This window comes from Manis pentadactyla, chromosome 7, assembly GCF_030020395.1.
Source record: "Manis pentadactyla isolate mManPen7 chromosome 7, mManPen7.hap1, whole genome shotgun sequence".
In the NCBI taxonomy this organism is placed as follows: Eukaryota; Metazoa; Chordata; class Mammalia; order Pholidota; family Manidae; genus Manis; species Manis pentadactyla.
Window position 1 is genome coordinate 74,346,771 of NC_080025.1, and position 25,551 is coordinate 74,372,321.

At 38.0% G+C, this 25,551-nt stretch overlaps 1 protein-coding gene across 5 annotated transcripts in view; it reads left to right on the forward strand.

Moving 5' to 3' along the window:
• The window catches only part of CDK14 (cyclin dependent kinase 14), a 701,998-nt gene that overhangs the window by 174,316 nt on the left and 502,131 nt on the right, over nt 1-25,551 (forward strand). For all 5 annotated transcript variants that reach the window (XM_057504492.1, XM_036911780.2, XM_036911782.2 and 2 more), the window contains 2 exons: nt 6,953-7,198; nt 20,510-20,604. In XM_057504492.1, the coding sequence (XP_057360475.1) occupies nt 6,968-7,198; nt 20,510-20,604 (326 nt within the window). In that variant the 5' untranslated portion in view covers nt 6,953-6,967. The remainder of the gene's footprint in view (nt 1-6,952; nt 7,199-20,509; nt 20,605-25,551) is intronic.

Sequence of the window (25,551 nt, forward strand, 5' to 3'; positions counted from 1 at the left end):
CCTTTTGATATACTTTTGAATTCGGTTTGCTAATATTTTATTGAGTATTTTTGCATCTACATTAGTGATATTGGTCTGTAATTTTCTTTTTTGGAGGGTTCTTTGCCTGGTTTTGGTATTAGAGTGATGTTGGCTTAATAGAATGAGTTTGGGAGTATTCCCTCCTCTTCTATTTTTTGGAAAACTTTAAGGAGAATGGGTATCATGTCTTCTCTGTGTGTCTGATAAAATTCCGAGGTAAATCCGTCCGGCCCGGGGGTTTTGTTCTTCGGTAGTTTTTTGATTACCATTTCAATTTCTTTGCTGTTAATTGGTTTGTTTAACTTTTGTGTTTCTTCCTTGGTCAGTCTTGGAAGGTTGTATTTTTCTAGGAAGTTGTCCATTTCTTCTAGGATTTCCAGTTTGTTGGCATATAGGTTTTCATAGTAGTCTTTAATAATTCTTTGTATTTCTGTGGAGTCTGTCGTGATTTTTCCGTTCTCATTTGTGATTCTGTTGATTTTTTGTTGATTCTCTTTTTCTCTTAATAAGTTTGGCTAGAGGCTTATGTATTTTGTTTATTTTCTCAAAGAACCAGCTCTTGGTATCATTGATTTTTGCTATTGTTTTATTCTTTTCAATTTTGTTTATTTCTTCTCTCATCTTTATTATGTCCCTCCTTCTGCTGACTTTAGGCCTCATTTGTTCTTCTTTTTCCAATTTCGATAATTTAGATGTTAGACTATTCATTTGGGATTGTTCTTGCTTCTTCAAGTGTGCCTGGATCGCTATATACTTTCCTCTTAAGACTGCTTTCGCTGCGTCCCACAGAAGTTGGGGCTTTGTGTTTTTGTTCTCATTTGTTTCTATATATTCCCTGATCTCTATTTTAATTTGTTCATTGATCCATTGATTATTTAGGAGCATGTTATTAAGCCTCCATGTGTTTGTGAGCCTTTTTGTTTTCTTTGTACAGTTTATTTCTAGTTTTATACCTTTGTGGTCTGAAAAGTTGGTTGGTAGGATTTCAATATTTTGGATTTTGCTGATGCTCTTTTTGTGGCCTAGTATGTGGTCTATTCTGGAGAATGTTCCATGTGCACTTGAGAAGAATGTGTATCCTATTGCTTTTGGATGTAGAGTTCTATAGATGTCTATTAGTTCCATCTGCTCTACTCTGTTGTTCAGTGCTTCCGTGTCCTTACTTATTTTCTGCCCGGTGGATCTATCCTTTGGGGTGAGTGGTGTGTTGAAGTCTCCTAGAATGAATGCATTGCAGTCTATTTTCCCTTTTAGTTCTGTTAGTATTTGTTTCACATATGCTGGTGCTCCTGTGTTGGGTGCATATATATTTAGAATGCTTATGTCCTCTTGTTAGACTAAGCCCTTTATCATTATGTAGTGTCCTTCTTTATCTCTTGATACTTTCTTTGTTTTGAAGTCTATTTTGTCTTATATTAGTACTGCAACCCCTGCTTTCTTCTCGGTGTTGCTTGCCTGAAATATGTTTTTCCATCCCTTGACATTTATTCTGTACATGTCTTTGGGTTTGAGGTGAGTTTCTTGTAAGCAGCATATAGATGGGTCTTGCTTTTTAATCCATTCTATTACTCTTTGTCTTTTGATTGGTGCATTCAGCCCATTAACATTTAGGGTGACTATTGAAAGATATGTACTTATTGCCATTGCAGGCTTTAAATTCGTGATTACCAAAGGTTCAAGTTTAGCCTCTCTAGTATCTTACTGCCTAACTTAGCTCGCTTATTGAGCTGTTATATACACTGTCTGGAGATTCTTTACTTCTCTCCCTTCTTATTCCTCCTCCTCCTCCATTCTTCATTTGTTGGGTGTTTTGTGCTGTGCTCTTTCTAGGAGTGCTCCCATCTAGAGCAGTCCCTGTAAGATGTCCTGTAGAGGTGGTTTGTGGGAAGCAAATTCCCTCAGCTTTTGTTTGTCTGGGAATTGTTTAATCCCACCATCATATTTGAATGATAGTCATGCTGGATACAGTATCCTTGGTTCAAGGCCCTTCTGTTTCATTGCATTTAATATATCATGCCATTCTCTTCTGGCCTGTAGGGTTTCTGTCGAGAAGTCTGATGTTAGCCTGATGGGTTTTCCTTTATAGGTGACCTTTTTCTCTCTAGCTGCCTTTAAAACTCTTTCCTTGTCCTTGATCTTTGCCATTTTAATTATTATGTGTCTTGGTGTTGTCCTCCTTGGATCCTTTCTGTTGGGGGTTCTGTGTATTTCCGTGGTCTGTTCAATTATTTCCTCCCCCAGTTTGGGGAAGTTTTCAGCAATTATTTCTTCCAAGATACTTTCCATCCCTTTTCCTCTCTCTTCTTCTTCTGGGACCCCTATAATACGGATATTGTTCCTTTTAGATTGGTCACACAGTTCTCTTAATATTGTTTCATTCCTGGAGATCCTTTTGTCTCTCTCTATGTCAGCTTCTATGCGTTCCTGTTCTCTGATTTCAATTCCATCAATGGCCTCTTGCATCCTATCCATTCTGCTTATAAACCCTTCCAGAGTTTGTTTCATTTCTGTAATCTCCTTTCTGGCTCCTGTGATCTGCCTCCAGACTTCATCTCATATCTCTTGTGTATTTCTCTGCATCTCTGTCAGCATGTTTATGATTTTTATTTTGAATTCTTTGTTAGGAAGACTGGTTAGGTCTGTCTCCTTCTCTGGAGTCTCTGTTATCTTTGTTTGCCTGTAATTTTGTCTTTTCTTGGTGAGAGGAATAGTTTGCAGAGCTGGGACGAGTGACGGCTGTAAGAACTTCCCTTCTTGTTGGTTTGTGGCCCTCCTCTCCTGGGGGAACAGCGACCTCTAGTGGCTTGTGCTGGGTAGCTGGCGCAGACAGGGCTTCTGCTTTCTGCCTGGCTGCTATGGAGTTTGTCTTTGCTGTTGCTGTGGGCGTGGCCTGACTCGGGCTTCTGCTTCAAAGTGGTGGAGTCGCGTTGGAGGGGGAGCGGCTGGGAGGCTATTTATCTCCGTAAGGGGCCTCCATGCTCCCTGCAGCCCAGGGGATTAGGGTGCTCTGATATCCCTGGGTTCCCTACCTTTGGATTTGTGTCCCGCCCTGCCCCTTTAAGACTTCCAAAGAGCACCGGCCAAAACAAAACGACCACACACACAAAAAAATAATAATATTAAAAAAAATAAATAAAAATCGGCCTCTCATTTTTCTTTATTCTCTGGCGACAGCCTCAGGCATCTGCTCACCGGTCTTGCTGCCCTTTTTCCCTAGTATTGGGGTCCATATCCCTTTAAGACTTCCAAAAAGCACTCGCAAAAAAAAAAATTGGCTGCTAACTTTTCTTTTGTTCTCCGGCGTCAGCCTCCGATACACGCTCGTCGGTCTTGCCACCCCGTTTCCCTAGTATTGGGTCCCTGTCCCTTTAAGACTTCCAAAAAGCGCTTGCCTAAACAAAACAGCAAAAAAAAAAAAAAAAAGAAAAATGTCCACTCGCTTTTCTTATGTCCTCTGGCGTCAGGCCTCCGGTACCCACTCGCCGTTCTTGCAGCCCTGTTTCCCTAGAATCCAGGGCCCCGCGCACGCACTGTGTCTGCACTCTGGTCCGGATGGCTGGGGTTGGGTGTTCAGCTGTCCTGGGCTCTCTTTCCCTCCCGCTCTGCCTACTCTTCTCCCGCCGGGAGGTGGGGGGAGGGGCTCTCCGGTCCCGCTGGGCCAGAGCTTGTATCTTACCCCCTTCAAGAGGCGCTGGGTTCTTGCAGGTGTGGATATGGTCTGGCTGTTATCCTGTGTCCTCTGGTCTCTATTCTAGGAAGAGTTGTCTTTGTTATATTTTCATAGATATATGCGGTTTTGGGAGGAGATTTCCGTTGCTCTACTCACGCCGCCATCTTGGCTCCGCCCCCTCCAAACATTTTTTTTTTTATCTCCAATTTCTATGGGTCTAGAATCCAGGTGCTCATTAGAGGGTGCCTCTAGCTCCCAGTCACCCATGACGTTCTGGTTGAACAGTGAGCCAGGGTTGTGGTTGCACTTGAAGCACAACTCATGTGGCTGTTTTCTGTCCTCAGACCTTCCGCATATGTGCCTGTCCACACAACTGCCTTATGGTATGGAAGCTGGCTTTCCCCAGGGTAGTGATCTGGGAGAGAGGGAATGAGAAGGAAAGAGCACCAATACAGAAGCCACAGTCTTTTGTAATGTTTTCTCACAGTGATATTCCATGATTTCTTCCATCTCCTATTTGTTGGGTATAAGTCAACAAATCCAGCCCATGTTCAAGATCTGGGGACTAAATAAGAGTGTGACTACCTGGCTGTGGCCATTCTGGGAGCCATTTGAGAGACTCCCTACAGTTGTATATTAAAATGGTGAAATACACATTTTTGCATGTCAACCCAACCTTGCCTTCCTGGATTAATACTTGCTTTTCATGATTTATTTTCCTTTTTATATATTATTGAATTTGTTAAAAATATGCCAGTAGTTTTCACATCTGTATTCATGAGAGCAATTTATCTGTAGTTTCTTATAATGTTTTTATCTTGTTTGGATGATGGAATGATGCTGGTTTATAATCAGTTTTGAAGTATTCCTGCCTCTTTAGTTTTTAAAGTTTTTCTGTACAATTTGTGTTATTTCTTCTTTCAGTGTTTGGTTTACTTCAGTAGTGGTACTGTCTGATTTTTCTTTGTGATAAGGTTTTGTCTACAAACTTAATTGCTTTAATCGACATAGGCCTGTTCAGGTTATCTATTGTTTTTTCAAGTTTGCTTTGGTAATTTGTGTCTTTCAAGGAATTTATTTCATCTAAGTTGGTGAATTTCTTGGCATAAAGTTGTTTATAATATCACCTCTATCATTTCTGATATTGGCAATGTATTTTTTTACCCTATTTGTTGTCTTTAACAGTGTTGCTAGAGGTTTCGGTTTCATTGATTTTCGTTATTATTTTCCATTTTCTATTTCATGTATTTCCACTATGATATTTATTATTTTCATTCTTCTTATTTTTGGGTTTCAGTTGCTTTCCTTTTTCTAGTATTTTAAGGTGTAGCCTCATTGCTTTGAGACCTTTCTTTATTTCTACTATATATGCATAGTAGTATAACATTTTTTACAGCTGAAATATTACTTTAGCTGTATCCCACCATTTTGGTATTTTGTGTTATTATTTTTATTTATTTCAAGATACTTTCTACCCTTTAGTATTATTTAGTTTCCAAATATTTACTGTCATATGTATCTTTTAAAGTACTTTTTTCCCTCCCTGGCTCCTTTTTAAGATAATCCCTTATCACTTGTTTTAAACAATTTGATTTCAATATGCCTTCATGTCATTTTCTTTGTATTTCTTGTGCTTTGGGTTTGTTGACTGATGTGTTTATATATTATAATTAAACAGGCCCGTGTGTTTATATATTATAATTATAATTCAGTTGCCTCAGTGATGTGGGTGGTTTCACATACATATCACATGTTGCCTCCTGCTTTCACATCCTTAAAAAGACCACATAAAGGTAGGATGATATCCTTCTCATTTGACTTAATTAAAACTCAACCCATGCTTATCAGTTGAGACATACTCTTAGGCAGAGCTGATGCTTAATACTTAATTAAAAACATATTATTTTGCCTCAAAAAGTTGAAAGACATAATTTAATTATGTTTACTATTTTGGTGGTTTTTAAAAACTGCTTTGTCAGACCTGGTTATTATATGATTCAAACAATACAATGGTATATAAAAAATAAGTAATCTTACCCTTTATCAATTCAATTCCATGTGTTGGGAGGTACTGTATGTTACAGTTTACTATGTTTTCTTGTATGCCTTTACTGTGCTCATACATACACGTACAAATATCTATGTCTTTGTGTATATATATATATATCTGTGTCTGTAGCAATCTGCGTACATAGATACATTTATTCTCCATATGGAATCCTATACATAGTACTCAGATACTTCATATTTTTACTTAACAATATGGGATTTTCTTAAATATCTTCTGTTTTCCTTCTTTTAAAAATGGGGATGTGGAAACTTTTCACAAGAAGGAAAAATCCTTAAAAGCAATTTCAAGGTTTCTGCGGAGAGAATAATAAAGTTACCTCGCTTTACAGACAAGCTAGAGGCTATAAAGTTATTTAATAAGAACAACAAAGTCTCCAGAGTATAGGGAGAACAAAGGGGTTAGAACATAAAGTGGAAAACAAGGAGCAAAAGTCAGAGAGACTGAAATGAAACGAGAGCTGGGTCGGCAGTGCAGGAAGAGAATGAGTGAAGTTGGGAGGGAAATGGGCATCTAGCAGGGTCATGTAAACAAAATTTGGAAATGAGTGTTATTCAGTGTTTTTCTTTTACAGTATTATTTTCATCCATTAGTTTTGGAATTAGGGAAAAAAACATTGTTTTTGAATTTTTCAACATCTCTAACCATTAGCCTTTGTATACAATGCTCCATCCCAGTTTGGAGATGTAATTAAGGTAAGGACAGATTTTAAACATATATCTTCAAACATAAAAGCTGTGAAGAACATAATGATCTTTTTCTCTAGCTGTGTTAGCTGCTTCCATGATGACCCATCAGTGAAAATGCCCATTGGATTTCCTCAACTGATTTTTAAAAAAAATTACGACAAATCATCCAACTTCTTAATGGTTCAGAAATAATTCCACTTGCAGTCAGGTGGTAAAACATGTGACAGAGTTCAAGTACCACCTTGAGACATAATAGTCTAGGCCTTTAAGCTGTCTGTTTTCGGGAGGGCATTTTTAGTGTCAGCCCAAAACGAGTATAAGCAGAATTGATTAGGAATTTCTTTCGTACTGTGATATAAACTCAAGTCGATTGTTTAGAATGCAGCCTTTCTGGGTATCTCCTGAAATTGAAATGGGCATGCTTCCTAGAACAATAAATCAGTGTGTTTAGTGATAAAAAGTTCCAGTGGAGAGCTCTGAGTTTAATTTCTTTTTTTTCTCCAGATATGTGTCACGAAGATGTCTACACGGAACTGCCAGGGAATGGACTCTGTGATCAAACCCCTGGACACAATTCCTGAGGATAAAAAAGTCAGGGTTCAGAGGACACAGAGCACTTTTGACCCATTTGAGAAACCAACAAATCAAGTAAAGAGGGTGCATTCCGAGAACAATGCTTGCATTAACTTTAAGACCTCCTCCACTGGCAAAGAGTCTCCCAAAGTGCGGCGCCACTCCAGCCCCAGCTCGGTAAGTGCTGTCTCCCCATTATCAGGGGCCCGCAGAGGGGGTACCCCTCTTCCAGGAGGAGCTTGCTGTGCTGAAGAGCCAGGTGGCTTTATCATTGCATTATTAATGCATTTTCTCCCTGGGTGGTTTCATGTGTTGGTGGGGAGAGAGAGAGAGCAAACTGTATACTGACTCTTTATTCAAAAGCACCCAGCAGGCAAATGAGAAATGATTCACTTATTTATGGAAAAATCATTTTTTCCCCCTAGTTGTTTCCAGTTACAGGAATGTATAATTAAAATCCTTTGACATTTTAAACCTTTGGAGAGGACATCAGAGTTGGTACCGGGTTTGTGGACAGTAAGGATAGTTTTGAATTTGGCACATTTACAAAGAATTCATTTCAGAATAAATGTTAAAATTTGTTCACTTGTCTTATTCTAGTTTGTTTTCATTGTAAATATTTCAGTGTAAAGATCAAGAAATTGATCTTCTTAAAGAGAAATCGTGTATTCGTCATAATGAAATTTCCTAAACTTAAACTATATCCAGGCAGGTCTTGCCTTTTGACTTAAAGAGAGAAAGAATTCTGAGGTGGCTGCTGCTTTTTGACCATAAAATTTTTGCTGAAATTCCTGTTTGCAAGATTGGCTTGCATTTAACATTATAAAAAGACTTATGATCTTCTAAAATTAAGTGATTTTTTTTTAGATTTAACTTAAACTTAAGAACTTTTAAAATAGATGTTCTGAGTTTAAAAAGTAAGAGGAGAATGTTAAGTAAATTTTGATTTCATCATCTTGAGCTGAGAAACACATGCTGTTTCATAAATTTTAAATAGTAAATATCATGAGGGACAAAATGGAGCTAGAAATGTCAACTGCTAGAAAAGTATGGACATGCCAATTTAATTAAATCATACAACACTGTACACTTCTTGTGTCACATTTTGTGTTAATGAAGCCGAAGAAAAAGTTATAATGCAACATTTGTGAAGAGAATTGATTATCTGGTTTTCTCCAAATCAGCCCCATATCTCTGTGATTGCAAGGTAGCATTCATTTTGGTTGTAGATACATCACTAACTCCTGGGAGAACATCTAGATTCAGTATCATTTAGAAGAATTACAAGTTGTTGAGAATTATTAAACCTATGTGATGGAAGAAAGAATTGTATATGTCTTACTATATAGTTATTATAATATTTTTACATATCAATCTACCAAGGACATGTAGAAATTGGCATTTTCAGATACTGCAATAAGGTAGACTTCCACTAAAAAATTAGTGTTTATCTGAAATTCAGATTTACATAGTCATCCTGTATGGTATCTGTAATACTAGCTTAATCTACTGGTACATTATTTCTTTGTTGCTCACATTGTTTCTGCTGCAGCCATTGGGAGGGGGCTTTTTTAGGTTGGTCCCTGTGTCTTCTTGAGGTGTTTTCTTCCCTTTTTTTTTGAGCGCATCCTTATTTTCTGGTCCTACAAGACACTCTGGCTTATATTGTATTTTCCCAATCCCAGACGTTGAATCAGCCATTTCTCCAAAGAGCCCTGGTTCCTTTTTTTTGGAAAATGGTATTTAGAAACTAAGATGTGGGTGTTGGGTGTGCTTGCTGTTACTGGGGGGTTATGTAGTTTTAAGTCAGTGTGTACATCATAATTTAAATGATACAATGAGCTTGCAATGTTTATTTTTAATTTTTAGTTAGGAATTAATTGAAATCCTTATCAAGGAAAGTTGAGACTCATCTGATAATATAGAGAGCTATATTTGTCTCTCTTTAAAGTTAAATTGTATTTTTATTAAATGCTTGAACGTAGCTTAAAAAATCAAATAGGAGAGGATTCTGGGAGGATGACAGTGGCATAGGTTTGAAACTCCTCATGTAATTAAGCAGAGGAACCACTACAGTAAAACCATAACTCATGAATAACATCAACAAAAAATGTAAGTGATAAGGTAGTATCTCCATGAACCTCAAAATAGGAAGGAGGAACAAACCATCAGCAGTTTTAAGAACTGCGTGGTATTAGAAAGTGTGAGAGAGGAAGCTCAAAGGGCCTAGTGACTACTCAGAGCCAGGAAACCCCCACACTGCCATCAGGTACGTTTCATATAGGAATCCCTATATGGGAATGGTGGTTCACTGGGCTATTTTTAGGATGGTGACAGCAGCTAGGAGGGGACTTTGATGGCTCCTGTGAGTAGATGAGTACAAGGAAACCCTAGAGTGGCCCACTGGTATTGGAGCGGTCTGCTGGTCGTTCCCCTGTGACTTCTCTAGAATGAAGCACCTATCCAGGACAGAGCCCTGCACTGAATGGAAAATGCTGGAGTAGACATCTGTGCAGGGGAGGTTTAAAAGCAGCAGAGGAAATAGAAGGTCCAGAAAGAAATGTTGGAGCAAAACAGATGGGGGAAGATCTCAGTGTGTGCTACACTGTTTTTTTTCAACTTCATGAAAACAGAGGAAAGAACTATTCCGTGAAGCTAGAAAAGTTATCTTGGCCACATTCTTCTCTTCTTAAACTACTGAAAAATTCCTTTTACTTAAAAGTAGCCAATAAAAAAATTACTTGTTGAATCCCATACAAAACTGTGGAAAAAAAAGCACATAAGGATAAGAGCAACATCTTTATAGATAAAGCAAGCAAGCCAGAAGGAGGTGAAATTATCTTTATTTGCAGTTTTTGATGATATATCTGGAAAATCCAAAAGAATAAATACTACAAAGAAAGAAGTTAGCCAAATAGCAGGTTACAAAATTAACATACAAAACCCAATAGAAAATTTTGTAAAAACATAGAAGCATCAGTATTGAAAACTGGTAAATAAAGCAAATGAGCAAGCATTTATTTTCTGGGGTTCCTACATGAAATTTACCTCATGGTAATCTAATTGTTGATGAGGGGATATTTCTCTTTTAGAAGTAAACCACTAATAAATCAAGAAAGAATAATAGATGTAGGGACCACCATTTGGCAACCCCTGATGAATTAATACACGTGAGCAAGGATTATCAATACCCGCAAACATCACCAACAGAGAGAGAGCCAGATATTAGGATGTCCAGATGGAAGTATACAAAAGCACCAAGAGACTTAAACCTAAATCTTAGCAAGCTTCTAGATGTAACTACTGGCTTACAGGATAAAAAGGAGCACATTAAGAGAAGATTTTTCTTTTAAATTCCTGTCCCCAAATACATTTCCCCTACTTTTGGCTTAATATACAGTATTATAATCTTAGGGTGATATAAATGCTTTTCATAGGGGCCACATAGTACATATAATTAAATTTTTTTCCTTGCACAACTATTTGATTTTCTTAGTCATAACTGCCGTTCCCTTTCATTTATTCATAATTAATATAATCAAGTAGTATAATTTTAAACACAAATGGAGGACCCATGCTACTTGGTGAAACTATGAAATTCCTGAAACAATTCAGAATCAGGTAAGCAATGAGTTTTTCTTACCCCTGAGATGGCCCTTGGAGTTCTCCATCTTTTAATCTAACCTGGACGGATTGCTGCCATGACGCTTCCCTTCATCATCTTCTTGAGAATTTTCTTTTCCTTTCTTTTTTGGGTTAAATATCCAAGCTCTGGGTTACGTACCTTTTTTGTTCTTGGTTTACATTGCACATGTGACTGTGTCTTCATTCATGCTTGATTACCTGATTAGTAATCTGGCTGGGTATATGGTTCCAGTTCAGAAAATAACCTTTTCTTAGCTGTTTGAAGACACTGCTTTGTTCTTTTCTAGGCCCCTGTATTCTTTAAAGCCCTAGAGTATTCTGATTCCTAATTTGTTCTTTGTGATCTGCTTTTTCTTTGGGGAGCCAGCTAGGACTTTCTTTCTCTCCCTGATGCCAACCTTTTTCTTGATACTCAGTGGAACTTTCCAATTTCAAAATAAACTTTTTTTGGCTTCAGAAAGTATTTTTTGTAATTTATTTGTTAATTTTCCTTTTGGTGTTCTCTATTCTATGGGTTTAAAAATTTTTTTAACTCTTTAATTAAATTTTTAATTGATGCTAACATTTATTTCCAAGAGTTCTTTCTTATTCTTGAAATGTTCTTTTTAAAAACTCAACCTGTTGTTTTCCAGTGAATAATATATTGTTTTATATATTTCTGAGGATACTAAATGTAGCTTGGGGAAATTATGAAGAGTTCTTTTAATATATTTTCTGAATTATTTCATTTTTCCTTTGTGTTCTTTGTTTCTGTTTGTCTTACTCTGTCTTGCCTCTTAAGATTGTTAATTTCAGTGAGTCTGTCAGGCCTGTTGCGGGAGCTGTGGCTCAGTTCCTATTATGAGTTACATCCCAGAAAGCTGGCTGGAAGTTGTTTGTGCTGCCGAGTGCTAATCAGCTGGCAGGCCTTGCTTGGCATAGAGAATATCTGTGGAGACCTGCTCATTTCATAGGAGGACTCTCAGATATCAGTGTCGCCCCATCTTTTTCTTGGCTGAGCAGTTCCCCCAGTCTGTTTTTTCGGATTGGGAAGCCCCTCTGCTCTTTTTCTGAGATGTTCAGGAAGGGTCCAGGGCCTCCCCTCTTGGTGTGGGCTTCCCTGTGCTTTGCTCCTGTTCAGCCTGGCTCTTCACCCTCATTTCCGCTGTGCTGCTGTTCCTGTTTCCTGTTCTGAGCTTCTCTGGCTCAGCCTCTTCAGAATAAACCTCCAACTCATCATTTTGTTTTTAGCCCTTCCTTCAAGTTCAGTCTCTAATCCTTGAGTGTTTCTGGAATTCTGAAGTATGAATTGACTTATTTCTTACTGGTTTACGCCCTTGGTCATTGACCTCCCATCCGTTTGCCTCCCGTTTCCAAAGTTTTGTTTGTGCGTTGCCAGAAATCTTCTCCTCACTCATTCTGTTTGCCTTTGTGAGTCATAACTTTACTACCAATTTAGTACTAATTGGTTGATGTGAAGAGGTAGATATGTGTGTTAAAGCCACCATATTTTTTTTTTTTTTTTTATTGAAGGGTAGTTGACACACAGTATTACATTACATTAGTTTCAGGTGTACAACACAGTGATTCAACATTTATATACATGATAATTCTAGGTACCAGCTATCACCATACCAAGTTGTTACAATATTTTGACTATATTCCTTATGCTATACATTACATCCCGGTTACTTATTTATTTTACAATTGGAAGTGTGTTTATATATATATATATATATATATTTTTTTTTTTTTTTTGTGAGGGCATCTCTCATATTTATTGATCAAATAGTTGTTAACAACAATAAATTTCTGTATAGGGGGGTCAATACTCAATGCAGAATTATTAATCCACCCCAAGCCTAATTTTCGTCAGTCTCCAATCTTCTGAAGCATAACGAACAAATTCTTACATGGAGTACAAATTCTTACATAGTGAATAAGTTACATGGTGAACAGTGCAAGTAAAGCCACCATATTTAATTGAACTTGTCCACTCTTTCTCTACTGTGGTTTTGTTAACTTCCTTGAAGTCCTCTTTCCTGAGTTTCTTATTGGGCTGAACCTTTCCTGGCCCACCTGGGATCTCTTTTGAGATTCTTATATTACTTTGTGTGGAAACTGGTTTGCTGGTTTTCATTGTAGTAGTGTTTTCTTCCATTCAGTATGCCCTGGAAAAATGCTTTTGCTCTTTCCTTCCCAGGAAGTGTTTTTTTTTTCTTGTTTATTACTATGCTACAATACTCTGTTTTATTCTGAGTCCTTTCTGCTTACTGGTCATTTTGTTCTCTTCCCTATTGTGATGGTAATGGATATTTTATGATACCCTTTTTATGGAAAGACTAATTTCCTTTGGATTCCTCACTGGGCAGAAAATGGAGGCAGTACACTTTTTGTGTAACACATTTTACATCCTGTTCAACCATGTATGTGTTTGATCATTTCATACCCACTGGCATGGTTGTTTTATGGATATAGGTTTTGTTATTCTTCAAGATTTTTAAAGGCTGTTAAGTATCAAAGGAGCCCTTTTACCTAAGGGCCACCAGGATTAATGTCATATCTACTTTACTATTATTTCTTGGAAAGTATTAGTTGCCCTGAATAGGCTCCTAGAAAACAGTTAAGGAGAGAGAAAGTCAATAGAACTGAGATATTTCAGCCACTATTTTAGTGAGGAAAGCAGAACAGCCATTTTTCTTTCCTGAAAACATTGTGGTAGATGCTGTTGTGCAATACCATGTTTTCCCAGCTTTGTATGTCTCTGTGCTTTGCACATACTGGTCATCATGTACATTAGGAGTCATGACTGAAATCAAGAAGCCAAGAGTGCCTTGACCTCAATGGCCATCATGCTCATGTATATGTCCTGATTTTGTCTAAACAGTGGCACTTTAAAATTCAGGCCAAATGTAAAGAATATGGTTTTATTTAAATTGGTGTATTTCAAAAGGTGTTTGTCAGATTTTGTTTGTTTCTGGCATTTGTTGAGTGCTGACTTCCCGGACGGAGACTCTCGGTAGGGATCAGTAATGCCACTGACAGGACAAACTTTCCCTCCCCTTTCCTACCACTGCGTCCAACCCAGCTGTGCTCTTCCATTGCTAGAACTATTGGGACTTTTACAGGAGACTGTCTTTCTGGCCCCATATAGAAGGGATTTCATTGAGCTGTGCTGTCATAAGCTGTGCTTTAAAAGAGAACACATTTTTGGAAGCTCATATTTATATTAAGGTCCTCTATACATTCCACAACTTCTTCCAAATTGACCTCCTTCCATCACCAAAAAATTTTATATTGCATTATAGGCAGGCCCCATCTGGAGAGAGGGGAGGAAGGTACAAACCTGAAAATGAGAGTTTTGCTTCAGTTCTTAGGTGCTCACCCTGGTGTCAGGGGGGATCTCATCTTGGCATTGCCTCTTTCTTGTAAGGACTAGAAAATCCCCAGGTACAACCAAGCCCTCTTGTCAGGTTGTTAGCATCTGTGGTGCTTGGGTATATCCCTCTGTCTAGTATCTAGATCTATTTTTTAGCCAAGTTACCCATCAATTATTTTACTGTGGCTGTTTTTAACAGAGTTAAAAATGAAGGATGATGGAGGCTGTTTTAGAAAGGGAAGGCAGGAGAAAAATTAACAAAGGCAGGTTTCACCTGATTGAAATCCTTATGTTTAATGAGGTCATGTAGTTCTGACTGAATACTTCCCACCTTACCCTCACACCTGCTTTCAACATTACAGTATTATGTGGTAGAGTAGTGATTGGTATTCTGATTTTCCTGCAATTCAGGGGGTCATCCACAGTCTAAGCAAGGGGTTATATACAACGGTTAAAATCAGTTTTCATTGAACTTGGTATGAAACTGTGGACATCCTTATAGCCATATAATGGTATCATTACAATGAACATAGAGTTATTCTCAGTTTATAAAAATCCAGTTCAGAAGCCCAACCCTGCTTCTGGCAACGGGGTTCCTATAGATGACAGATTCAAGCATAAATTTTATATCTCTTCCATTAGGGTGGGAAGTAGGTCTCTGTGGGAAGATTCTATCAGTTAGTAGTGGTAAAGAAAGTAGGTTCTTGATTCTGATCAGTTTGGTTTGAATTCTGGCTCTTCTGTTAGCTGTAGGATCTTAGATGAGTTACTTTATTTCTCTGGTCTTTAAACTCTTCAGGTTCAAATGGCGATACTAATAAAACCAACCTCAGGGTGGTATTATAGGGATTAAATTTAGGTAATGTATGTATGTAAAGTGACTAGCTCAAAGCCAGGCATATAGTAAATGCTTGATATTAGCTGGTTCTTATTACACAAACAGAAAACTAGAGTTAGCAAGGGCCATGAGCATGTCCTTCGGGGCAGGGGGGCTAACACTGTACAGCTGGAGTATTATCTTCACTTTTTCATTATCCATGCCAGTGTTCCCCTCCACTGGCCTTGATAGTTGATGGTTCTCTGTACCTTTATTCTGTTAAAAAAAATGTATTAACATTATCTCATTAAATCCCACATCTCTGTGCAGCTAGTGTCCATTAGTAATTGCTGGTTAGCTGTCTGTATTTCCAGTTCTCTGAAGTGGTATTCCAAGCCTGCACTTTAAGTAGGGAAGGGATTAAGGAACAGTTGCCCCAGAAAACTGCTTCCCATCCATTCATGCACCTGACATCAAAGAGTCAAACATAAAGTTTAGAATTGACTAAGTATTGGTTTGATCCAGCATCTTTATTTAAATGTGATCACTAAATAAAGTTGCAAGAAAAAAAGGCAGACCAAAGGTCTGAACTTTAATTATCAAGCAAAATAGGATTTCTCCTTCTAAATTATTCTTAATTTTGCTCATTTGATCAGAAAGATTTTATTATTGGCTTCTTGAAAGACTTGGCATTTGGATTCCTTATTCATATGCATGGTAATTACAGATCAGAACATTTTTGGTTACTTCAAATAGGAGGCTGACTTTACAAAGATCTAGCTCTTAAAGCTCAGACTCTGACATGGCCTATTCCATAGGCCCATTCTTTCGTAGGCTAGAAAAATTTTTAGAGTCATTACATGTGTGAGAGTCTTCCAAAGGAGCTACTGTGATTGATCTGTAGATTACAGTGTATTTCCACAGTGTATATGTATCGGTTTCACAGGGCAAAAACATTGATTATTTTACCACCAAATGTGGCAGAATACTAATTTTCTGCCATCACAATGTTAATAGAATATACTTTAACTGTGGCAGTTAATGCATCCAAATCCACTTAATTAGATAAATAGACTACTTTGTGCCATTAGCATCTTCTCTTACTTGATTTTTCTTGTGGATAAATGGGATGAGTTTTGAAAAAAGAAATATTCTTTTTGTTTTTCTAATTTCCTCAATTCAGGTTCTTCAGTAGTACATTTAGTGTGATCTATATCTTAAAACAATTACATCAACTCAAATATGTAAGGTAGATTGTGAAAAGTGAAATATATCATTTTTAGAAAATTATTTGTGCCTTTCTAGGAAGAGAAAATATTAGCTTCCTATTACCAGTTTTGTGCAACTGTGTCTAATACTTGCTCTCAATATGCATTAGCAGTTTATCTCCTAATCGGAGAAAAGAGGTAATTTTCTGCTGCTGCTTTTTCTTTAACTTAGATTGGATTTATTCTTAAAGGAGCACAAAAGCAAACACAGACTTCTCTCATTCTAATTTTAAATAATTTAGAGTGGAACTGTGAACACAATATTTTCCCCATTGAAGATCATTTTTACTGAAGTTTAATATAGGTTTTACATTTTCTATTTAAAACTTAGACTTAGGAGGGTGGTGGTAAAGTGTGACATTCACAAGCTGTTTCCCGGTGATGAAAAATGCATGAGAACATAACCCACACAGGACTAGTCAGGCGGTTTTGAATGTAATTTTCCATTAAGTTTTACTTGATTCAATTCAGCACATGGTTTGTACCTTATAAGTTTTTTGAAGAGAAGTATAGGTGGTCCAATGTCTTTATTAATCTCTTCCTGCTATATCCTTTGTTGTTCCTTTTCTGGCTGCAACTAAATATCAAACTCATATTAGTTTCAACCTTTCTTCTTTTCTAGTATGTGCATATGTATTTAAATTTTTTCTGTTTAGTGATTTGGGCTGCATACCATGGGTCTTAAGATGTCATGTTTCCAGTGCTACATATTTATTTATGAATTTTCAATTTTGAATTTCTTTTTAAACTATGTGGTCAAGCAATTTGGTTTTCCTTTTATTCTTAATTTCTACTTTTATTGCTTTGTGTTTAGAAAAAGTAACTCAAAATGTTTCTGCAGTTTGAATATTGAGACTTTCTTTGTGGTCTAATGAATGATCATTTTTTTGTACATGTTAAATGTGTGCTTGAGAAGAATATATATTAATATATACATATATATATTAGAGTAAAATGGTAATTCTAATATTCAGGCCCATATATCTCTTACTTTTTAGCTGTCTGCTTACTCTCTTGTCTCCCATTACTGCTGTGGTTTGACAATTTCTCACTGTATTGCTAGCAGCAGTTGTCATATATTTCAGAGCAATGTTAATTTACTCATAGTAGCTTATGATTATTAAATCTCTGTGGATTTTAATACTCATTTTTATGGGATATACTAATCTATTGTTTTCTGATTTCTGTCTTGTGTGCCATCGATATTACTATAATGCATTATTTTGTAAATTACTTTTTTTTGCTTTATTTTCTCTTTACTTCTTATTTTCAGATTTACTGTTCTGTTTTAATTTTGTGTCTTCTCATTAGCACAGGGCTAGTTGTTCCTTGTCTTTCCAACCTGAGAAGTTTCTATTAATAGAGGAAGTTTGTTCCTTTATGTTTATTGTAATCACTATGATTGATTGATATGTTTGATAGGATTGATAAGTTTAGACTTAACTTCCTTCTTATCTGATGAATACTTAACATGTTTTCTTCTTGAGTACACCCCTCCTGTAGCCTCCCACTTCTCTTCCCCTTCTTTGCATTATTTCTTCCATTCCCTTTCCTCTAGTCTGTTTAGGATTTATATATGTTATTTATGTTATTCTGATTTACCTTTTAAGAGTTAAGAAATACACTGAAACTTACACATTTAGAGTTAATCAGTAATCTGTAGTCTGTCTTGACTGATGCTGTTTCTCCTTTCCTGCTGTTCCTTGTCCTCCTGCAGTTCCCCTGTCACTCCAGCTACATCTTATTTTGACATAATACAGAATTACATCTATATTTTTTTCAGTGGGTGGTAAAATTGCAACTTTTCCATTAGTAAATCCAGGGAGAGGAAATCTCAGGGCAAAATACTTCTAAAACCAAAATCAGTCAATGTGAGAAATAAAGCTTAAAGCCAGTTTATTGCTTTACAAACTGCAGTCTGGGGCCATCTCTCTTTCCTGCTGTGGAAGAAGCAAACCAGCACTCCTCTTAACCTCTGAGGTTCAGATAAGCCTTTGGTTGCCCAGGTGATTACCCATTGATATGGAGATGAACCGGTCTCCACCCCTGAGGAATGCCTGTTGATATGCAGTTGCACTAAACCCATACTTCTCTCCACCCCTGAGGATGCACTAAAGCCAGGCAAGACATTCTGGAAATACTACAATTTTACCCACACCATTCCACGTAGAGGGACTATCTTGAGTATATTATTAGTGATTCAAAATCATTTTCCCTATTCATTTTGGAAATACTGCTTAATTGTCTTATTTTACAGCCCCTGTTGTCTGTGAAAATATACTGGTTGGATAATTTTTCTTTTAAAATGCAACCTAGTCCCAAAGTTTTCTCAGAGCATTCTGTTCAAACATTGAGCTTACTACTTTTCACCTGTTCTTTTATTAACTGACCATTAAATATTTTATTTCACTGATTAAATATTTAATCTCCAGATCTCTGGAAACTGTTTGTTTTAAAAGGATGTACTATCTTCTCAAATCTCTCTGAAGATAATAGCTATTTTTATTTAAAGTTATTCTTTGCAATGTCAACTCTCTTACCAGGGGTTTAGTTTATCTACCCATTAAATTTCATGCTCCTTTTTGAAGGTGTTGATTTTCCTGAAATGTTGTGTGAATTTCAATTGCATACTAATTTTTGTATTTGAGAATTGCCGTTGGCTTATTCTGTTTTCTGTAAGTTGTCTCTAGTGATTGTATGAGAGAGGCAGGAATTACCTGTAGAGATGGGTGATGTCATCCTCTCTCTGGGTATTGGCTATTTCCTTCTGCTCTGCCCCTCCAGCTTGCATAGCCACACTCTCAGCTGTCTCTTCTGTGCAAATGTCTCGGCAGTTTGCTTTTGGGCACCAAATATTATTCTCATATTTTCCTAGAGTCTCCTGGGTTTTTTTGATCGACAGTAGTCTTCTCCTATGTGTTGCGGATTTTTAGATTCCCCAATCTTTTCTCTCAAGTTTTGATCCTGATTACTTTAAGAATTCCTCAAAATTTCTGATTAGATATTGTCACTCTTTTTTTGTTTCCCTTCCTGTTTCTATTTTTGGAAAATAGTTTTTTAATCACTGTGTGACATTTGGGGTAGGAAGGAGGTAAGAAGCATGTGTTCAACTTGCCACATAGAATCCTTATGAATGGTGCAAGTCAGATTCATTGCCAGTATGTTGTTTTTTTCATAAGTGCTACAAGAACACATGCTCAGGAATAGTGTTCTATAAACTTTCTGTAAGTTCTTTGCCTAAGCTTCTAATGTTACTTACAAAATACCGCAATCATTAGCAACTTTAATCAAATACGTATGTACTTATTGTGATCAGATAATCCCTTTAAGATGCTTTTCATTCCTAATATAATAATTATTTTCTAATATGTTTTGATATTACCCTTTTATAGTAGTATTAAAATAATACTAAATTTGTCCCTGTGGAGGACAACACTCCCCTTTTCTTGCTGTCTGGTGAGAGTTGGGGTGGGAGTTGTGTGTGGCAAGAGTGCGGAGATCACTCTCTCTCATCACTTTTATGGTCATGATGGACTGACCATTTCTCAAGGATGAGTTATTTCATTGTAGCTAGACCTTAAAGGTTAGTCCATGATACATAAGAGGGTTCTTTTGTATTAATTAGTGATATCTGAGTGCTGCGCCTTTGATTATCAGTTTGCATTATCACTAAGGTATAGGAGGGGTACCTTTATAGGACTGAATATTATATAGTCATGATTTCAACATAGGTCAGATAGTAGATATTTTCAGCTTGGTTGGCCACATGATCTCTGTTGCAACTACAGCTCTGTTACAGCGTGAGAGTTATAATACAATATGTAAATGAATGGTTGTGACTGTGTTCCAGTAAACTTTATGGACACTAAAATTTGATTTTCATATAATTTTCACATGCTATGAAATTTTATTCTTCTTTTGATCCATCCAACCCCATTCCCCCATTAAAAAAAAACTTTCCTAAACTTATGGGATATACAAAAACAGGTGGTATTTGCCAGCCCCTAATTTAGAAGATTATATGATAACATGAGAAATATTCATAATCATAATAAAGTAAATGAAAGAAAGGTTATGAAAGAGTATGTGTAGTGTAATCCGACTTTTGTAAAAACACAGTCATCAGCATACAGATAGCACTGGAAGAAGAAATACCAAAATATTAATGGTGGTTCCCTCCTGGTGACTCCATTAGGGGTAAATTCAAGCTTCTACACTGGGTTCACTTGTATTTTCTGAGTTTTGTATCCTGAATATTTATCATGCTGTTTTTTAAAGTAAACTTACATCAGTTAAAAAGTTATTAACAGTGACAGAGAATCTGTACACGTCAGCAAAATTGGGTTATTTGTTGTTAGTTTGATGCAATCTGTTTTGTGTGCCCTCTGCCCTATTTTTAGCCGACGAGTCCCAAATTTGGAAAAGCCGACTCATACGAAAAACTGGAGAAACTGGGGGAAGGCTCTTATGCTACGGTGTACAAGGGGAAAAGCAAGTGAGTTCATTCATTTTTGAATATTTTACATGTAAAATGAAACTGCTGTCTTAATACTAAGTAACCATATGTTGAAATACCCCTCGTTTTAAATATGTGGTAGGTTTCCCCCCTCAGATTTTTGTTGTTGCCTCAACAAGAGCAGAAAAGCCAGTAGAGCAGGTTTCCCTGCAGTCAGGCAGTTTGCAGACTTGTCTGGTGGATCTTTTCTGTCCTGTCCACCCCCCAACTCCAGTTTCTCCTTTTCTCCCTGGCGCTGGGGCCCTCGAATGAGAATCCATTTCCAGGTGAATGACACGGTTAATTTCTCAAGGAGGTTTAGCATTTGCTTGAGAGTAAGAGTGCTGCTTCGACAAAGCCAAACGTATTGGCTGTCCTTGACGTCTTTTTAAATTGAGCTTATACTACCTGCAGAAGTCATTTAGCTTTAAAAACTGCAAACTCTTCCTTCCTACCTGTCTGCTTTGGCGTCACGCTGCACGTATTTCCGCACATAGGACTCTTTCTCACCTTGTGGGGTCCTGGGGTCAGGGCACAGATTTGCATTCGTGAAGAGCTCAGCCCTATGTGTTCCTGTGCGCCCTTCCCGTCGGCCGTGTGACCTAGCACAGAGTTGCTGTGTTCCGCCGCATGCTATTTCTGAAGTAACTGCAAAAGACACAGCTTGGTTTTACCTTAGTAACACTACCAGATAATGTTGAAAAATAATTTTCTAAATCATCCCTGCTTTTGCCTCTCCTTTAAGTCATTATAGAAGATAGGAAATTGTAAACTAAGTAATTAAATAAAAGTGTGTAGAAGACATTTCTCTGAAGGATTCTAAAAATTGGAAATTTTGACTGTGTGCTGATTTAGGGGATCATGGCTTTTCTAGAATGTAGTCTCATACCTTTGTTCACTATTTTTAAGTTAAGAAGATGGAGTATTCCTGATAAAGGAATACATGTAAATTAGGAAAGGTAGAAATGCTGTAAGTAAAAAATAGTATTAATTTTGAGATCTTAGATATTTACAAAAAAAGTCTTTAAAAATTTTTGAATGAAAAATAAACATGAATAAAAAGCAAAACAAAATCTGGAGAGCTGTTCATGATTTTATGTTACTTGAGCATTATAGAATGTCATGGTAATGGCCTAGATTGTTGAGCTGATAACAGGGGCTGTGTCCCAATTTTATATTTTTTCCTAAAGAAAAATAGTATTCTATTATATAAAAATTATTTGCACATTTAATGTTAATAACGTGAACATAATTACATTGGATTGAGCAGTTATTTTATATAAAATATGGTATGCTCATTGTCTCATTTACTCTTCACAATGCCCTCCCTGTAAATAGGTTGCTGGTATCCTCTCCATTTGACCAGGAATCTTGGTGCTTAGAGAGTTGTAGCCCCTTGTCTAAGTCCATAGGGGTGGTTAGTGTTAAAGCTTGCCTTGGCTCATGTCTGTCTGGTTTGAAGCCATTCTTTTCCTAACCATTGTACAGTACAGCTTCCATGGTTTAAGACCTCCCTTGGAAAGCCTTGGTCCTTGTTGAATATTCCAGATTGTTCTCACATATGCTCTGACTTGTTTTAATCATGATTTAAACAGAAGCAAACATGCTGTTTTATTATGAGGAAACAAACCAATCACTTCAAAGTGTCTTCCCACAAAAGATGTGCTCAGCTGATTTCCAAATGTAAGTTAACAATGCTATTAGATGTTTAAGATTTATGTCAAAATCTTGGAGATAGTTGAAAAATCCTCCATTTCTTATGCCTGAAGAAAAGAAAGACTGCCTTTAACTACCTGCAATCTTTGAAAAGGACGATTCTGGACAGTTAATACTTTTCACTCCCGCAGACCTAAATCTATCTTGTCAGTATTTCTCAAGCAGGTTCAAGCCTGCTAGTCACATTTAGTATTTAATTTCTGCCAGCTGGAGATGAAAACCATTGACCACTCACCTGCTAAGAGATGACAGGCTGCCTGTGCTTCTTCCTTAAGCTGGCAAGGTCAGGCCAAAGAAGAGTTACATGCCCTCTAGCAAGACTGGAGAGCTGAATTTGGTGTATGTCCTGAACTGCTACAGAATTTAAAGAGCTAGCTAAGCACTGGGATCCCCAGTGCAGGACTTCTCACTGCTCTCTAAGAGCAGCTATTATTTTCTTGTGGTAAAGTAGCCTGGCATTTGTATAGATCTCATTGATTCTTTTGTTGGCAAGCATTTTATATGTATATGTGTTGACTGACACGTGTCAAGTTTGGATTTTGCCATGACCCTCCTCTTAACAATTTGCTAAGGCTGCTGAAACCAAGTGCCACAGACTGGGTGGCTTAAACAGAAATTCATGTCTCAGTTCTGGAGACTAGAAGTCTGAGATCAAAGTGTTGGCAGAGTTGGTTCCTTCTGAGGGGTGTTCTGAGAGGTTCTGAGGGTTGTTTGTTCAGCATCTCTCTTCTAGCCTCTGTGGTGTGCTGACAATCTTTGGCTCTCGGGTTGTAAGTGCATCACCCGATCTCTGCCTTCATGTGCACGTGTTGTCCTCCCTGTGTGTGTCTGTCTCCAAATTTCCCTTTTTTATAAGGACAGTTGTCATCCTGGATTGTGGTGTATCCTAATGACCTCATTTTAACTGGATTACTTCTGTAAAGACCCTATTTTCAAAGACCTTCTGTCACATCGAGGTATTAGGGGTTAGAACTTCAACATATGTTTTTTGGAGGACACAATTCAATCCATAAAACTTACTAATTTGGCATTGCATTCATGAGTGCCTTTCTTTTCCTACTTGTGGCTTATGTAAGTCACCTTTTATTTCATGGTGCTTCTTTAAATAATATAAGCAAAGGATATGTCCTCAAGAGGTTTATGTAATTATTGACTTTAATAGAGTTGCTGTTAGTCACAATTTAGATACTTGAGAAAGAATAGAAAAGTTTTTTATTATCTTGAATTCTCTTGAGTTTCTTATTCTTGTAGGGACACACAGACTGGGGAGAGGTCGAATGAGACTTCTATACTAGGTAGCTTCATTAGTAATGAGCTTGGTTCTAAGGAATATAGCTGGTCAACTGCAACCGTATCAACATACAACACTTAAAAATAAGCTTTGTTATTTTATTTTCCTAAAAACTTCGGACTTCCCTCATTTTCATATTTGAGTAGATTTTTTTTGTTTTAAAACAATGTTCTCTAGCTCAAGGATTGTGTGTGTGTGTGTGTGTGTGTGTGTGTGTGTGTGTGTGTCTGGAGAAGGGAGGTTATTTATCAGCACTCTGATTACTAATCTCTATCCTGGTTTGGTTTCCTGAGTATGTTATCTCTTTTAAATCCCTGTATCATTTGTCTTGCCAATGAATTTCAGACCCGCAAGTTTGCTATGGATTCAGTGTGACCAAAGAAATTGACAGCAAAATGTTCTTGGGGTGAAAGAGTTATACCCAACTTTATTTCCAGGTGGCAGGTCAGTCACTAAAATCCTGTTCACTCAGAGCAAGTCTGCATGCAGCAAGCCGGTCTCTGCTTCTGGGCCCCTCTGTCTGCACAGCCGTCCTCTGGGCCTCTCTGTCCACACAGCCATTCTCTGGGCCCCTCTGTCCCCACAGCTGTCCTCCGGGCCTCTCTGCACAGTTGTCTCACACAGCCGTCCTCTGGGCCTCTCTGCACAGTCGTCCTGCACAGCCGTCCTCTGGGCCTCTGTCCTTGGAGCTGCCACCACTCCAGCCTCTGCTCTGCTCTCCTGCAGCCTTGTAGCCATGCCACTGTGTTGCCCAGAGCACAGGGCGGAGCTCTTTATATAGAGTCAACAGCCATGTATTGCCCACAGGTGTGCAGTGAGCCAGTCAACCAGGGCCAGGTGAGAATCCTGGCCACAGGAACTCTCATTTTATCCACACATTTAACACAGGGTTAAAAAAAATCATGCATTGTATAATACTTTGCATTTAAAAAATATGGAGCATTTAAAAGTGTCTTCGATTTAATACCTTGAAATCATCTTTTTAGCTCTCCGTTTCCCAAGGACTTTTGTACAGTGAGACTTAACTTTTTTTGAGCTTATTCAGAGGATGGCTGTGCGGACAAAGGGGCCCAGAGAACAGCTATGCAGACAGAGGCGCCCAGAGGCAAGGGGAATGACCAGCTTGCTGCATGCAGACTTGCTCTGAGTGAACGGGATTTTAGTGACTGACCTGCCACCTGGAGATAAAGTTGGGTAAATCCCTTTCACCCCAAGAACTTTTTGTTGTCAATTTCTTTGGTCACATTGAATCCATAGCGAACTTGCCTGGGGCTGAAACCCGTTGGCAAGACAATTGGCGAAAGTCGGCAGGGTTTATTGTTGACCAAGGAAAAAGACAGGCTGCCCTTATGGGAGGGGTGCTTCAGCGGGCTGCCCCTGTGAATGGGGAAACAGTGGCTCGTCCCCCAATGGGTATGTGGTCTGAGGTGGCTTGCCTCCTAGAGGACTGGGCCTCACCCCAGGACTGGAGGCAAGTGGAGGTGACACCTGAGGCAGTAGGGGTGGCCCTTGGCATAGTAAGCAGGGCCTTTGAGAAGCAGAGTGCCCGTGAGGCTGTGGGGACTGTGGGTTGGCTGCTTCTCACAGTATTAAAAAAGTCTACAGAGGAGACCCAAGAAATGGCGGCTCGAGAACATGAGCTGCAAACTTCTGTGGATTCCCTGAGGAGGGAAATGGCATTGATGCAGGAGGAGGTGGTGTTATGCCCGAATCATGGCGAGTCCCAAGAACCACTGGAGGACTCAGATGGCATGTAAAAACAAAGAGCCTTTATTAAAGTGGTACAAGCTAGAGCTCGGGCACCCGACGCAGCGGGACATGGTTCGGGAGCCCCTATGAACGTTTCAGCAGGATTTTTATACACTCAAGACAGGCAGTTAGGGAGTTTCCTTTCAGGCAGAACTGGGATAGGTTGACCTTTAACTAGAGCTGACTTGTTT